Genomic DNA, 15,166 nt, shown 5'->3' on the forward strand with positions numbered 1-15,166 from the left:
TTAAGCCCGGTAGAAGATTCCATATCTTAGAGACAACTCTTGATTTCATGCATAGCTTTATATCACAGTAAATATCGTAAAAGAAAGACACAGTCTTTGACACATCAAAACTTCATCTCACCTTTCAGCAACCCTCTAACAAATTCCTGGTGCTAAGCTTCAAGCCATCACACACCTTCATTTTTTTCCCAAAGTAAAAACAGGACAACAAATTGATTATATATATATTGATATATTCCAGATAATAAAATGGTGGAACAGATAGTTAAGGCTCTTCTCCAGCACATGCATGTGGGTCAAATCACTTGGTTACATGTTTAGAGCAAACCAGTTCATGACAACAGTAATTTGAGTATTATGTATGGAAACCTGACAGCATAGTTGGACCAGAAGTGCAATATTCAAGATTCATGTAAAATAACTATTTTATTTTTAGGTTCAAGCATACTCACATTGTATAATCCACCTTCTGCACCATTCTTATGTACCGACAGGAAAAGGCATACTTCGTTTGGCTGATTTTAATAAGCCCACTTCTTACACAGTGTTCCTGCAATACCATCAACATTCATCTAATTTACATCTAAAGCTCAGAAACAATGAAGAAATATATGTATAAAAAGCCAACTGTTTTAATGCAACTGTAATCAGCCTCTAAAGATGAAAATTTTAAGTACAATATACATTTTCTTAATGTTGCACTATGAAAAATACAGTGAAATTATCATAATGGCTTACAAACAAACAAACCTACTGAAATGAACTGAAGATTGTACTGACTGTGATTAAAAGCTCTGTATTTCTCATTTTAGCAGCATGGAGCTTTTGAAAGCCACCAAATGGATTATAGAGGAAAGAACAGCACTTGGCTTAAGAATAAATTATCCTACAGAATTTCACTTTTAATGTTTATTGCATGGGCTCTTCATTAAGCCCTGAAATCTCATTTACTTTGGTTAGCTGGAGACAGGGAATGGGACAGTGGCCTCATTAGCCTGGAAAATTGTACTTGCCTCATAAAAACCAGAATGCTGGTAATAGCATTGCCAAATTGGTTTCCTCTTGGAAACTTACTTTCCTGTTGTCGAACATCAGAACTGTGTAGAGTTTAGCACCCACATTCACGCTCTTTGGTGTTGCTATGACAATGGCAGGCACATAATAATAGTTTCCTGTCTGTGTCCCAGTTCTGGCAAATACATAGTCTCCGACCTGCACACCAGGAAAGCTTTGGTTAACAACAACCATGTAGCTTGTGAGTTTTACAAGACCTAAAAGGCAAATACTAAGATATTTATACATGAATCATCATTCTAATATGTTCCCATGATTTAATATGGATCTTTAAAAGGAAAGCAGAGGAATTTGGTCCTTGCATGTACTCATAATTTCCATTGAATCGGGGGAGAACACAAAGCAAAAATAAAGGACAAAGCCCTAGTAAATGCACCAGGGCTCAACTAGCAAGTTGAACAGAATGAGAAAATTCTTCCAGTTCTTCATCCCCTTTAGCCCTGCTCAAATTTACACATTTTTAGTAAGCTTTTAAACTAACCTCAGGAATTTTAGAGGATTGCATATGTAACTGATTTATACAAAATCATTTTTAAAATGAATGTGGAAGTTGCAATTTTCTTTAAATCAAATTATATGGTTAGAACCTGCTGTACACTGCATTGTGTATAAAGGGTTCTCCCCAGTTCTTAATCTGTGAACTAGGGAACAATACATTTTGGTTGTAAGTATCTTCCATTTCTTCTTGAGGTGGCCAAATACTCATGTTCTATAAAGAAAATAATACAGACTTCTCAGAAACAAAGGAATAAAATTACAACCAATACAACTGTCATTTTCAATATAATTCCAAACAAATAAAAAATAGTATGTTGAAAATAACATGGAAATGGAGATATTACTCTCACTATAGACTCTTCTTTAAAAGAAATAATGCATTTAAAATATATATTAAAAATTAACATAATTTATTCTGTATGTAACCAAAGGGACAAAATTCAAAATGCGTATTAGCTATCATAAAAAATATAAAATTTTTCACCTGTAGATATGTGTATGGCATAGCACCTCCCACAGGTATAATGAACTTCAGAGGTACGATCCACGTCTCCCCATGGCTTAAGTCAACAAGTGTGCAAGAAGAACTGATATTCTTTGTCACAGTTCCTGAAAGAACAACATAATAAAATGTTAGCATTATTTTTTCTTTTACCCCTTGTGAAAAAATATTAAAAAAAAAAATTCTGTAGACTGCCACACAACACTGAGGGCAAACATATCTATACTATACATTCCTCATTTTCATTTAGCCAGGATAAATTGTATTGGGACAGAAGAGAAATTGTACCTGAAAAAAATAGTCTTACTAAGCATTCTAAATAACACCATAAAACTAAAACAAAGAATAATTTTCTAGTGCAGGCATGACATTTATAAGACAATCAGGTGGCTGATTGTTCACAATAAATCTATTATCACAGATAAAATACACAAATTAAAAAAAAAAAAAAACCACACAAGTGAAGGTAACACAAAAATAATGGACTTCCTGACTACACATGCATACACCCCCTCCATATGTAGTTGCTATGCCTCAGATCCCTCTTTCTAAATGGAGAGAGCAGAGTAAGCATAAAAATACAGCTAGCCGAGATACAAAAGAACATGAGAAGAATTGGCCATGGTACTTTCTTTCTCCCATAGCAAAGCCTGCTTATAAGTATGATTTATTCATTAAGAAAAAACAGAACACGTTTTACCTAATAACCATTCTGGCTTAAAGCTCAACAGAAAGGCAGAAGCATTTGTTGAATTCTTTGAATGCACGCAAAATCTCAACCTTTGACAAATGCTCAACAGAAACAATTGAGGGAGGCGTCAAAGAGGAATAGGCTGATACATTCAACCTGGTCTAGTGAGAGGTGTCCCTGCCCATAGTGGAGGGTTGGAACTGGGTGGTCTTTAAAGTCCCTTCCAAAGCAAACCAATCTGTGATTCTATAATACTCTCTGCTACTGTTATTTAAAATTATTTTCTTCCACACTCTTCTTTTAGAAATGAAACTGTTTGAAGAACAGAAATAAAACTGTAGCAAAGAAACATTGTTTTCTAATCATACAAAATGTATGTCTTTCTATAAATGTATATATTTGCACACAAGATATATATTCATTTTTCATGAATATGCACATGTAATATAATCAATATTAAACGTGACTACAACAGAAGTAGCCAAACACAACCTGAAGTAATATTTTATCAGTACTAGGAAACTCTAAAAAGTATTTGAAATGTGGACAAAAATACATACCTGGATAATAAAATCCTGTGACGTCTGATCTTGCAATCACCTTTTGGCTTTTGAGAGTCACAAATACTTTGTCTTTTTGTGTTTTTTTAGACTTTGTCTTCACAGTTTCAAGTCTCTGTAATTTGACACAATTATATATATATTTTTTTCACAACAACCAACCAGTCAGCCTGAACCTATTCTTTGGAACCGACTTCAGTTTAGGCAATTTAATGTAATAAACTCTGTTGATGATTCACAGTGAATTGGATTGTTTTAAATATTCAGAATAGTTATAAACAGAACAAGTTCATTACAGGAAGCTCTCATGGATAAGACTACCTAAGAGTTTTCACTATTAAATCCTGTTTAATATGGTCATAATGATACTTGGACTTTTAAATATTCAGGCAGAAATTTACCTTGATGATTATGGCTCTGGCTGCTGTTTTCCTAGGAAATAATGTAAAAAGTCAGACAATTCACATTCAAGAATGAGCTAAAGAAAAATCCACTGATTTTGCAAGACAAGTGAACATTTCACACATCCATTTTGTCCAGATAGGTGGGTCTTCACAATAATCTAATTTTTATAAAAGGTAGCATTGTATGGAATGACTGATTAAAAATATCAAATAGGGAATCAAAAATGTAAAATAAAATTAAAAAAAAAAAAAAAAGAAGTGTCTGGAAACTGTTTATTTACAAGCTATAAACTCAAAACTAAATTTTTCAAAAAGTTTAAAATGTTTCAGCTTAGCAAAATATTAAATCACATTTTCCAGAGCTGCCACTGTCCATCATTCTTTCCTTTTAGTTTGTATTCTTCTCTCTGGAGGGCAACCCCCCAGACTACAGAAGACCAGATCACACTGTCAGATCACTCCTAAATGATGTTTGGGGGACCATGCACTGTATGGTGAGGATAGAAATACCAAGGGGTGTCTGTATGTACACTGGTTCAAGTCCTTGTTGAAGGCAGGGACTGCAATTATCAGTAACTGAATAAAGAATACAAAGAGCACAACGGATCTCACGCAGTTACTGAGGCATGGCATTGTGGAAATCAAAGGATATGAAAAATAGCTAGACCACCAATAGCTACCACAAATCACAAGTGGCTTTACATAGAAATATACTGTTCGGCTTTCCCAGATTTTGAGTACTTTACTTTACAGCTATGTTCTTTTACCCTAAAGCCTTTTATAGCTCACATTCACATTTCACAGGGTCTTACTGTTACTTGCCTTTAAAATAAGTCATACTCCTGCATCATTTTCCTTTTTTCTCTAGAAGAAAAAATTTCTTCCCATTCAGGGCACCTCTCACTGCAAGTTTTGAGAGGATCAGGGTATTGTGTGTATATGTCAGAATGTGAAAGAATACTTTACATTTTGGTTTCTTGAAAAACCTGAGAGAAATTATTATATAAAATCCTTTTCTTTTTAACATTTACAAGTCTGTAATCCCAGTATTTTGAAAGTATATTTTATACATACAATCCTCTAGAATAACAATGTCATTTGCATTTGCTACAACAATAGCACATTAATTCTTGAATGTCTATTACTTTCTCCATACTGCTTATGATAATGCTTCTAAATGTAAATTATAAGCAAGTGTAACATGAAGTAAAACACTTTTTGCCTGTTAATTTCTAAAGCACTTACTTATTAGCTCACCTCATAAACAATTTTCAAGCATCCATCTCTACTATAATTCCACTGAGTAACAAAAACATACATTTTGAAATCTCAAACTTTTCCACATATCTATGCACCATTTATCAACTGTATTTCTGAAAAATAACCACAGTCCATATGGTCCTAAAAAACCCTGCATACTAGATGAGTATGATCTGCTTCCTTGTCTGATGAGATTTTCTTCATAAAAAAGGTATATTTGCTTTGATAATTGGTTTGCCCTAACAAGCAATTATGATGCAAAAGATAGGAAATCGATTACTAAATTGTTTGCTCTCAGTTTCACTGTAACTATTACAAACTTTTTTCCCAATCTCCCACATAAAAAATCATACAGGATCCTAAAAATAATAATAATAATAATAATAAAATAAAATAAAAATCCAAATCCCAAAATAAGCAAAGCAAAGCAGAACAAAAAGGCAAGGAGATATTTTAAATGGGAGATACCTGTTGGGTTTTTTTTGTTTTGTTTTGTTTTGTTTTTCTAGTTTACTCTTTACCCCTATAGAATATAACCTATATCAACACCTCTATTTTTCAAACTGAGTCTAAAACAAAGGCCCTTCACAGTGCTTAGCTGTCTGCTTAAAGTAAAACCTAATATAGTCTGGCTTGAGTGCAAAGACTTCCAACTCCACAGACACAAAAAGGTATTTGGGTAAACCATTTACTTAATTCCTCAGGCTCTAGAGGGACAGCTGGTGCTGAATATTTACTTTAAACTAATTTGTAATGCTTGACTAATAACTTGGGCAACTTCCAGCAATCCACATTAACCCAGCTACTAAAGGCTGTGCGAGCACCCCCAGGGAGGGCTCCGAGCAGTGCAAAATTCGGGTGGTGCAGAAAGACCTTGTGAAGTGAAATCCATCTCTCCTAACTACCACACAGCCTTTAGGTAGTCGGTGCGATTGACCCAGGCACTCTCAGAGCGCCCATTTCTGGAATAACATTGTCCAGTATTTTAGTTACAAAAGAGCCCCATCCAAATCACAAGGATCCCACCCGGTTTAGCTCTGCTTCTGCTGAAGGCAATACATCAGATCACATGAGGTGTATGTAACTTCATTTCCCACAGCCGATACCCGCTGTATTTTAAAATTCTTTTTCAAATACATCAGTTTTTGCACCTTCCTACTGTACTTGAGAATGGACAGGAAGACTGACTATCAGCAGACTCTGGCTCTAACTTTGGCATTACACAAACCTGATACTTTAGAGCCAAACAACCTCTGCTCTTTCCATGCTGCTGGTGGCAACGAGCCTGTTCTGTATAGACCACAATCCATTTTTATCAAAGACCCTACCTTTTTGTAGCTACACACTTTGTCCAACGTATTACTCTATTGATGACAATGGAAAATTTGACAAAACATTTCTAGGTAATTATTAAAATTACTTATAACTTTCTTGTTGTTATGCTTTTTTGGGATGCTTGTTTTGCCTTGTCTCCCCAAAGAGGCACAAGAACAAAGGCAGGAGATGCCAAGCTGCTTAGGAAGCATATGAAATATAAAAGAGGTATCAACAGACAGTGATTAGTGATCCTTAAATGGTGTGGAAGAATAAGGAGTGTAAGAATTAGGACACCAGGAAATAGAAGAAACTGCCAAGGGAGATACAGAATTTCCATTCTTGTAAAGAATAATTTCTCAGCTATAAATATTTCATTAGGAATAATTAAATCAATCAGATATGAAACATTTTTCAGAAAGAATGGACTTAGTGAACCACTAGAGGTCCCTTTCCACCCAAATAAACAAGCTTTACAGAACACATTATGCTTATGAGCCACTTCAAATTCTTTTTATTACATGGTGACCATTCAACAGGGTCACAAACAAGCATAAGTCTTGCACATTTCAGCTTATCCTAAGGGAAGCACAGTACTTTTAAAAACATATTCTTAATTAGAGTGGATCCTTAGTAACAAATGCAGCTTTCTTTGTCTGCAGAATTGGATGGCCATTGATATGTAGAAACAGAAATATTTAGTATGAGGAGAAATGTTCCTCATCACGCCCAAAGGCAAGATTATGACACTTAGGGAAAGAAGTATTTTACATGAAAAAGTGATGGCCATTAACAGAATGCAAAAAACTGTCCTGGAAGAGGTTGTGTCTGAAGAATAGTAATGCCAGGACCCCAGTAGACCTTACGTGGTCTAATGAGAAGTGGATAGAGGACCCTGAATACATCCTTTTACTAGGTGAAAATAACATGTTGTAAACAACTTTTATAATTCAGTGAGAAAAATCATAAAAAATGATGGCTGATTGTTATGCCTGGCAAGTTCAAAATGCAAATATTTTAAGTCAAAGCAGTTACTTATTAGAACAAATAAAATTATAGATTCCTCATTTTTTAACAACTGAAAAAAAAAAAAAAAAAGGTGCCAGCCTGAAGAGGAAGATTTTTGTCAACACATGCTTTAATCTGTACAGTTTAAAAAAAATGAGTAAAATAAGATACAGTCTACAATTAGCCCTTCAATTAGGTAATCTTTAATTTTCAGTGTTTTATATTTTGCTTGATAATAATTAAATGTATTTATTCATTTCCCAAAGCATTTACTTCTTGCATCACTAGAGGTCTTCTGTCATCTCATGGCCCTGTGCAGACAGATGTCTACTCTACCCTCTTTCAATAAGGAACTGACATAGCCTACGTTTCTCAAACATAAGTAAACACAGCAGCCTGAACACAACTCTCAAAGAAGGTCAGAGCACAGAGGGAGGATAACCAGACCATTAATTCAGTTGTAGGCTTAAACAGAAAGCTCCCATAGCAAGGACATCCAAAAAGGTTTACTAATTCTTTTAAGAAGTTGTGAAGGTAATTAAGAACCCTTAAATGCTAAAAACTAAGGGGGTTGAGTTTAGTAAAAAAAAATAGCAGGCAATTTAGAAGTCTGCTTTGTCAAGTAGACTTCCAGAATAATTGGGATTTTTCTACTATCTTACAGTGGTAATTTTCATTCAGTGTCATATCTGCTATTTCCTCACAGTAATGTAATGTATTTCAGCTGGCACTTTACTTTTTTATACCCATTTTGTAGATAGAAATCACACTTGGAAAAGCCTCTGGCAGCATTTTAAAAAGGCTCCAGAGCTTTTTGCTTATGTTTTACTCTTTTTTTCCGCCACATAAACAGAATTCTAATTACATCTGCATTTCTGCCTCTCACTCTTAAAGCTTTTCAGTTGCAGATTAGCAATTACTGAAGATGGTGCTCTGATTAGGCTCCTAAAGCAGGTTGACTCAGGATAAGTGATTGCACAATGTTAATCACATCATGTCTGAAAGTACACATTGGTGTTTCAAGGCAACAGCAAAATTACAGAGTGAACAAATGAAACATGAACAGGTTTCTGCTACTCTTATACTGGGACATTATCTGGCAGAGATAAATCAATAATCAAAATAACTTTATTGGTGATGTAGTATTTTCAGACTAATGTAAAACGAATTAAGATCATCTTCTGTTTTTTGAAGACATTAAAATGTTTTAAGATGCACATTCTTAGTGGAATAAATTCTCCAAAATTACAGAAAACTGAATGTGTTCCTTCCCATAATCATTTATTTTCATACATGGACTGTGTTATCTTACCATATTATTGTCAATTTAATACAAATATTTTTTATAATTTATGTCAGCATATGTAAAAGGCCAGAGCTTTTAAAGAAAACTATTGATATCAATAAAAAGAGGGGTATATCTCAAGAAATGTCAGATAAAAGAAAAGATTGCCTTTTTTAATACCGGCACTACGTTTCTACACATGACCTGTTAGTGTATACTGATACTTGGCATAATTTATAAGCTACCTGTTCATATATCGATGCCTATATTTTACAGACAGCTAAATTTCAGTGTCTAAATACAGAACTGAATCTCACCCGCTCTCTCCATCTTTTAGAAGAAAGATAACCATAGAAGATTACAATGAACCACTCTGACATTACAAGATCTTTTATCCCTGTTTATCTGATATTAACCCAAACACAAGACTTGTATCGTAATTGTCTTTCATATATCTCTTCAATCTCTCCTTTCATGTATCTCTCTTGTGCTTGCAGAGGAGATAATGATATTTTGCTCAGATTTGTTTCAAAGAGGCTTGATTTCTGCAGTGCTCTCAGCTGCAGAAGTTCTGCTTCACCAGTACTTCCAAAGAGTCATGACACCTTGCTCTCTTTTTAACTGTTTTCCTCTCCCTATTTGTATAGCATCACATTAAATGCCTAGTTTATAGGTTATTACCACAGAACAAAATTACTGCAGAAGCACATACTGAAGATGAATATCTGGAAAAAAAAAAAAAAAAAAAAGCCCTTCCAATCTGTACCTTTTTATTTTTGCTGATGTGTAATTCTGAGTTCTCCTCAATTTCCTTTTTGACAGCTTCCTGGAGATCAGAGGCCTGCTGAATATATGTTAATGCTGCCAGTATCTCGTCTTCTAACAATATTACATCTTCATAGGATATTGGCCATCCCAAATTCTCTAAAGCCTCCAACAAAGCTTCCTTATGCTCCATATATTGAACTGGCCCATCCTCTTTAAATCTTTAAAAGTAAATAAATAGATTTGTAATTGCATGTAGGAGAAATTTTAATTTTGACAGTACTTTACAAATAGAATCACAACATTCAAAATTTAAATGCAGAATAAAACATCAAAAAATGCAATCTATCTTCTGTGTGACACAGGCCGTTGTATTTCATCTAGCTACCATTACGCTTAGTCAAACAACTGCATCTGGCCAAACTGCATCTCAAGGAAAGACATCTACAGAGCAATTTAAGTGGCTGAGCACAAGCATTTGGTGCTATTTTAGATGTCCTAGAATACCTGAGGCATCAATAAAGAATTTACTGACATGATCCAGAAATCATGGAAATTTCTGGTCCTTCTGGAGCAGCAGCTAGCGCGAAGTGGCAAGCATCTAGACAATCTAAAATGGCACTAGATGCCTAATTAAGTCCTGACTTGATGCATCAGTCTTGATTGATCATAGAATCATATGAATCATAGAATCATAGAATGGCCTGGGTTGGAAGGGACCTCAAGGATCACCTAGTTCCAACCCCCCTGCCACGGGCAGGGACAGCACTCACTAGACCAGGTTGCTCAGGGTCTCATCTAACCTGGCCTTGAACACCTCCAGGGATGGGGCACCCACAGCCTCTCTGGGCAACCTGTGCCAGTGCCTCACCACCCTCTGAGTGAAGATTTTCCTTCTAACGTGTAATCTAAATCACACCTCCTTTAGTTTAAAATCGTTCCCCCTTGTCCTATCATTATCTCAAGTAAAGAGTTCTTCTCCACCCTTTTTGTAAGACCCCTTTAAGTATTGAAAGGCTGTGATTGAGGTCACCCCAGAGCCTTCTCTTCTGTAGGCTGAACAGCCCCAGCTCTCTCAGCCTATCTTCATAGGAGAGGTGTTCCAGCCCCTCGATCATCTTTGTGGTCCTCCTCTGGACCGGTTCTAACAGCCCCACATCCTTCATGTGCTGGGGGCCCCACACCTGGATGCAGGACTCCAAGTGGGCCTTCACAAGGGCAGAGCAGAGGGGGACAATCCCCTCCCTTGCCCTGCTGGCAACTCCTCTGTTGATGCTGCCCAGGATGCAGTTGGCCTTCTGGGCTGCAAGCATGCACTGCCAGCTCATGTTGAGCTTTTCATCCAACAGAACCCCCAAGTCCTTTTCCACAGGGCTGCTCTCAATGAGTTCTCCCAGTTTGTATTCATGTCCGGGATTGCCCCAGCCCAGGTGCAGCACCCTGCATTTAGATTTGTTGAACCTCATGAGGTTCACATGAGCCCACTTCTCAAGCCTGTCCAGGTCCCTTTGGATGGCATCCCTTCCTTCTATCATATCAAGTGCAGCACTCAACTTGGTGTCCTCTGCAAATTTGCAGAGGGTGCACTCAATCACACTGTCTATGTCATTGATAAAGATATTAAACAGGATTAGTCCAAGGACAGACCCCTGAGCTACACCACTTGTCACTAGCCTCCACTTGGACATAGATCCATTGATCACCACTCTCTGTGTGTGACCTTCAAGCTAATTCCTTATCTACTGAATAGTCCACCCATCAAATCCATCTCTCTCCAATCTGGAGACCAGGATGTCATGTGGATGTCATGATTACATCAAAAGAGAGAGAATCTGCTGCTGCTTATTCCTCTCAGTCCTGCTCCGTTCAGTTTTCACTCAATGATCAGGAGTTTGCTTCAATCCAGGGTTTGGATTATGTCAATGTCCACTACACTGAAGAGCCATGTTGAACCTGCACACTGAAAGTACCTATACATGGAAAGCTGAGTAACATACAGTCATTTTGATAAAAAACTAACAAACTAAACCCCCAAAACCCAGCACAGGTAGAATTCTTTAAATCTCTAATTGGAAGTAAGGTACTTCTTTTTCGTATTCAAGTCATTCCTGTACCCCTTCTCTACAGTTTTGCCAATGTATAAAAATGTGAAACCTAGACATGGAGAGAGTATTTAAGTGTCTGTCTTACCAACACATACAACCACAGTGATGCCTACTGTGTTGTCCTACTCTTTGTCACTTCATCTCTCTACACCTCTAGGAACTGTTTTGTAATGAAACTATACTGACTGGTATAGTTACGTACCTAGATTTTGTTATCTATTAACTGAATCCTTTGTTCCTCTAGAATCAACGTTAAGCTAACTTATCTCCTGAACTGGATATCTCAACTATTCTGAACACAATCATAATATTATTACTTCTCCAGTAAATATGAATTTTCCTGGTAATCTAAGATAACCTTCTAGTAAACACTAGTGAATCAGAGAGCTTCTCAATCACTTCTTTAAGGGGTTGTGTGACGAAATTAGACTTCATTATCCTCTCCCTACAGATTCCCAATGATTTTTAGAGTACGCGATCATCCTTTTGTTATACATGAACATGATCGTTCAAATTACAGATTTAGAAGAGAAACAGATCAAATATTTCAACTTCTGCGCACCAACATTAACAATCTTACTACGGCCCCTCTAGCAACAGACTGTACAACTGCTAGATTTCTTTTTTTTCCTTATATATATGATTGGCCATACCTCACCCACAATAAAATATTTTAGACGTCACATTGTCAACTTTTTACACTTTATAGCTCACTGTCTGAATTAGCAAACATCTATTCCCTCTTTTTAATTATATGCTGTTCTTTTGTTTAATAGGCTTCACTTCCTTTCTGCATCAGAATGGGTTTTTGCCCAAAACTGTTCTCCTTTTTGATGACAGAACACTGTAATTTGGCTCATTAGCTGAAGTCTGAAGCATTCTCTTTTTCCTTCCTATTTTTCTGCTTAGAATATTTCCCACCCATTCAGTTTTGATTATTTGATTTTCAAATTATTCTTTGAAGTAAACAGATGCTAACTTCACTGATGCCAGTCTTGTTTATTTAGTCTCTAGTTTTCTAAATCAATATACAGAAAGAACCCAGTTAAAGTAGTGTGAATTTTCACTGTGATACATAGTTACAGCACAAGCCGAAAAGGTGCTTATTATAATTTAAATACCAGCCACTGAGGTGCTCTTTACTGGATGAGAGAAGATCTAACATGTTGCCAAAGGCAATGACATGCTGCCCTCCCAAGGCACTGTCACTCAACACTGATCAAGAATAGACTACTGCTGTTCAAATTGAATGCAAGTCCTTTCCTTTAAAAATAATCAACACTGCAAGAAGGTGGTCCAGAATTTAGTATCACTACATATCACACAAATATTTTTGAAGCTAAGGTACAGGCATGAAATATCTGAAAACAAAACAAGTAGTTTAAAGAAACAGCGATAAAAAGAAATGTCACACATTTATGAGCAGTCTTTCAGAGATAAGTTAGAAAACAAAACAGTGATAGCTTACTTGTCTCTTTCCTCTTGAGATAGCGCTCTCCAGATAACTAGATTTAGGCGCCTATTAAAGAAAGCAAAGCAGTTTTGAGGGAATGGAGTTCCTTTTGTATCTGATGACCTCCAAACAGCAAATAAACACAGTTTCTTAAGATATCTGCACTGATTTGTATTCCAAGAGCACTGTATTGTTAAACTTTGTACTTATCATTCAGCTATGAAATTATCAACTGCAAGAGAAGATGGGAAAACAGCATCTTCCATCAAGTAGCAACATGACTATTTCAGGGTCATTGAAGGATTAGTGGCAATCACTGCTGTTTCCTGACAAGATTTTGTATGGATGGTTCTGTTCAGCACCAGCATGATAAATCAAACAACAGAAGTGATTAAATGCTAGTTAAGTTCCTCCAATTAAACAGTTTCAGAAAACTGTAGCCTAATGACACATGGACAGCAATGATAATTATTTTTTTCTGCTAAGATAACCCCTCCATTGTGCCATTATGGTTTCTGATTAATTAAACTCTGGCTACAGAAAAACTACTGACAGGAAAACAGAAATGATACTCCCAAAGCAATATAGCGCTGAAATCTTTTAAAAGCACCACTAAACCTTCTGCTTTTGCTTTTAGACATAAATCATAAACTCATATTAGGTCATCTAGCTCACAGTTTTCTCTATTAGCTTCTAAAACAATTAAGCCATCACTCAATTACTTCATTTCACACTACAGAAATAAACCTCTACCAATGATCCCAATTGCTGTAATTATAGAAAAATGCACTCCCTTTGGAAATGCAAGAACAGATTCATTGTTAGTAAAAATTCAGATCACAACCATTAGACTTTTAAAACCATGCTAGTTTTACTGTTGAGTATTAAAAAAGGCCATTAGCACCAGATTTTCAATATCAATTTCTTGTTGATTAATTTTATCTACTAGAAACCAAAACCAAGCACTTTTAGAATGTAAATTACTTAGTTCATTCACAATTTGCAGTCTCAGCATGCTCCACTGACTATTTCATACTTCTAAATGTGCACACTCATAACCAACTCATTCGTAAATGCCTCTGGCTATACAAGATTGTACACAGTTTGAAGCTCTCAGCCTTTTTCGCCTTCATTATTCTCTTTGTCAGAGTAAGAAATTTCTGCCCTCACCACTTTTTCACCTCTTAATTTGATGCTAAGGTCAAACTATATATGGGGAAGATATTGTCATGCTTGCTTCCACTCTTGAGACTGAATGCTCTGACATATTGTCTCATCTACAGATGTCAGAATAAATTTCTGACTAGTCACTATTCACAAAGCTGAATTGCAGCCTTCGCAAAATCAATTACTGGAAAAGTAGTGCTGCATTTATAGCAAAACAAATTTGACTGGCTTGTTGTTTCACATGTAGAGTACAAGCAATGAGAAGTCCTTTTTACATTGTTAATTATCTTCTGTTGTAAATATACCTGATTCATTACCCATTCATATGGTGGTAAAGATAACTGTATTATCGGTCACCAAAGTGTTAAGGAGACGTGGGACAGCACTGTGAAAATGCTTCTCTGGAAAAGATCATCGAAGTTTAACCAGAAAATATCTTTTCTTTCCCTCAAAATTGAGGTCAATAAATATAAATATTCAATAGTACAGCACAGCAATGAAAACCCTGAAAATTCTTCAGTCTGTCAAAAATATACCACTTGCCCATCTTTCTGTCCAAATGAGCGTGAAATCCAGATTTCTCTAAGTTCTTCATCAGCCTGATGATAACAGCATTGTCTCAATAACAAAATAATAACAGATTTTTCTTCACTGAATTCCACTGACATTAGACATAGCAAGCAGCATTTTCAAATCATAATTCTTGATTTTTACCACAAAAGACATATATATTTAGCAATAGGAAATGGGAATGAAAAAGAGAGCTATTACATGCTTACAAAAGAACTGACATTATCATATCGCTGCAGAGAAAAGAAAAACTTAAAGGATCTCAATTGATTTCATCAAATAACAAAGACTAAACACTTGTCATCAAGTGTTTTTTTTTTGTCATATAAAATAATTACATCTGCAAATGTTATTAAAATACAGCCTGAAAAGATATCTCATTTATTAAAATAGCTCTAGTCAAAGCTCCTATAAAGTTACATAATGATATCAGTAGCCAAATAACTTCATTACATCAAAAAAACTGCACAAAGTCAAATGAAGGTTAAGATATAACTTAGAGATCTAATG

At 35.8% G+C, this 15,166-nt stretch overlaps 1 protein-coding gene across 1 annotated transcript in view; it reads right to left on the reverse strand.

The window, feature by feature from the left end:
- The window catches only part of VWA3B (von Willebrand factor A domain containing 3B), a 70,919-nt gene that overhangs the window by 9,122 nt on the left and 46,631 nt on the right, over positions 1–15,166 (reverse strand). Inside the window, 6 exon segments of the mRNA XM_040548226.1 lie at positions 453–550; positions 1,075–1,212; positions 2,057–2,181; positions 3,326–3,440; positions 9,363–9,582; positions 12,935–12,985. Coding sequence (XP_040404160.1) covers positions 453–550; positions 1,075–1,212; positions 2,057–2,181; positions 3,326–3,440; positions 9,363–9,582; positions 12,935–12,985 — 747 coding nt within the window.

This window comes from Cygnus olor, chromosome 1 (assembly GCF_009769625.2).
Source record: "Cygnus olor isolate bCygOlo1 chromosome 1, bCygOlo1.pri.v2, whole genome shotgun sequence".
Taxonomy (NCBI): domain Eukaryota; kingdom Metazoa; phylum Chordata; class Aves; order Anseriformes; family Anatidae; genus Cygnus; species Cygnus olor.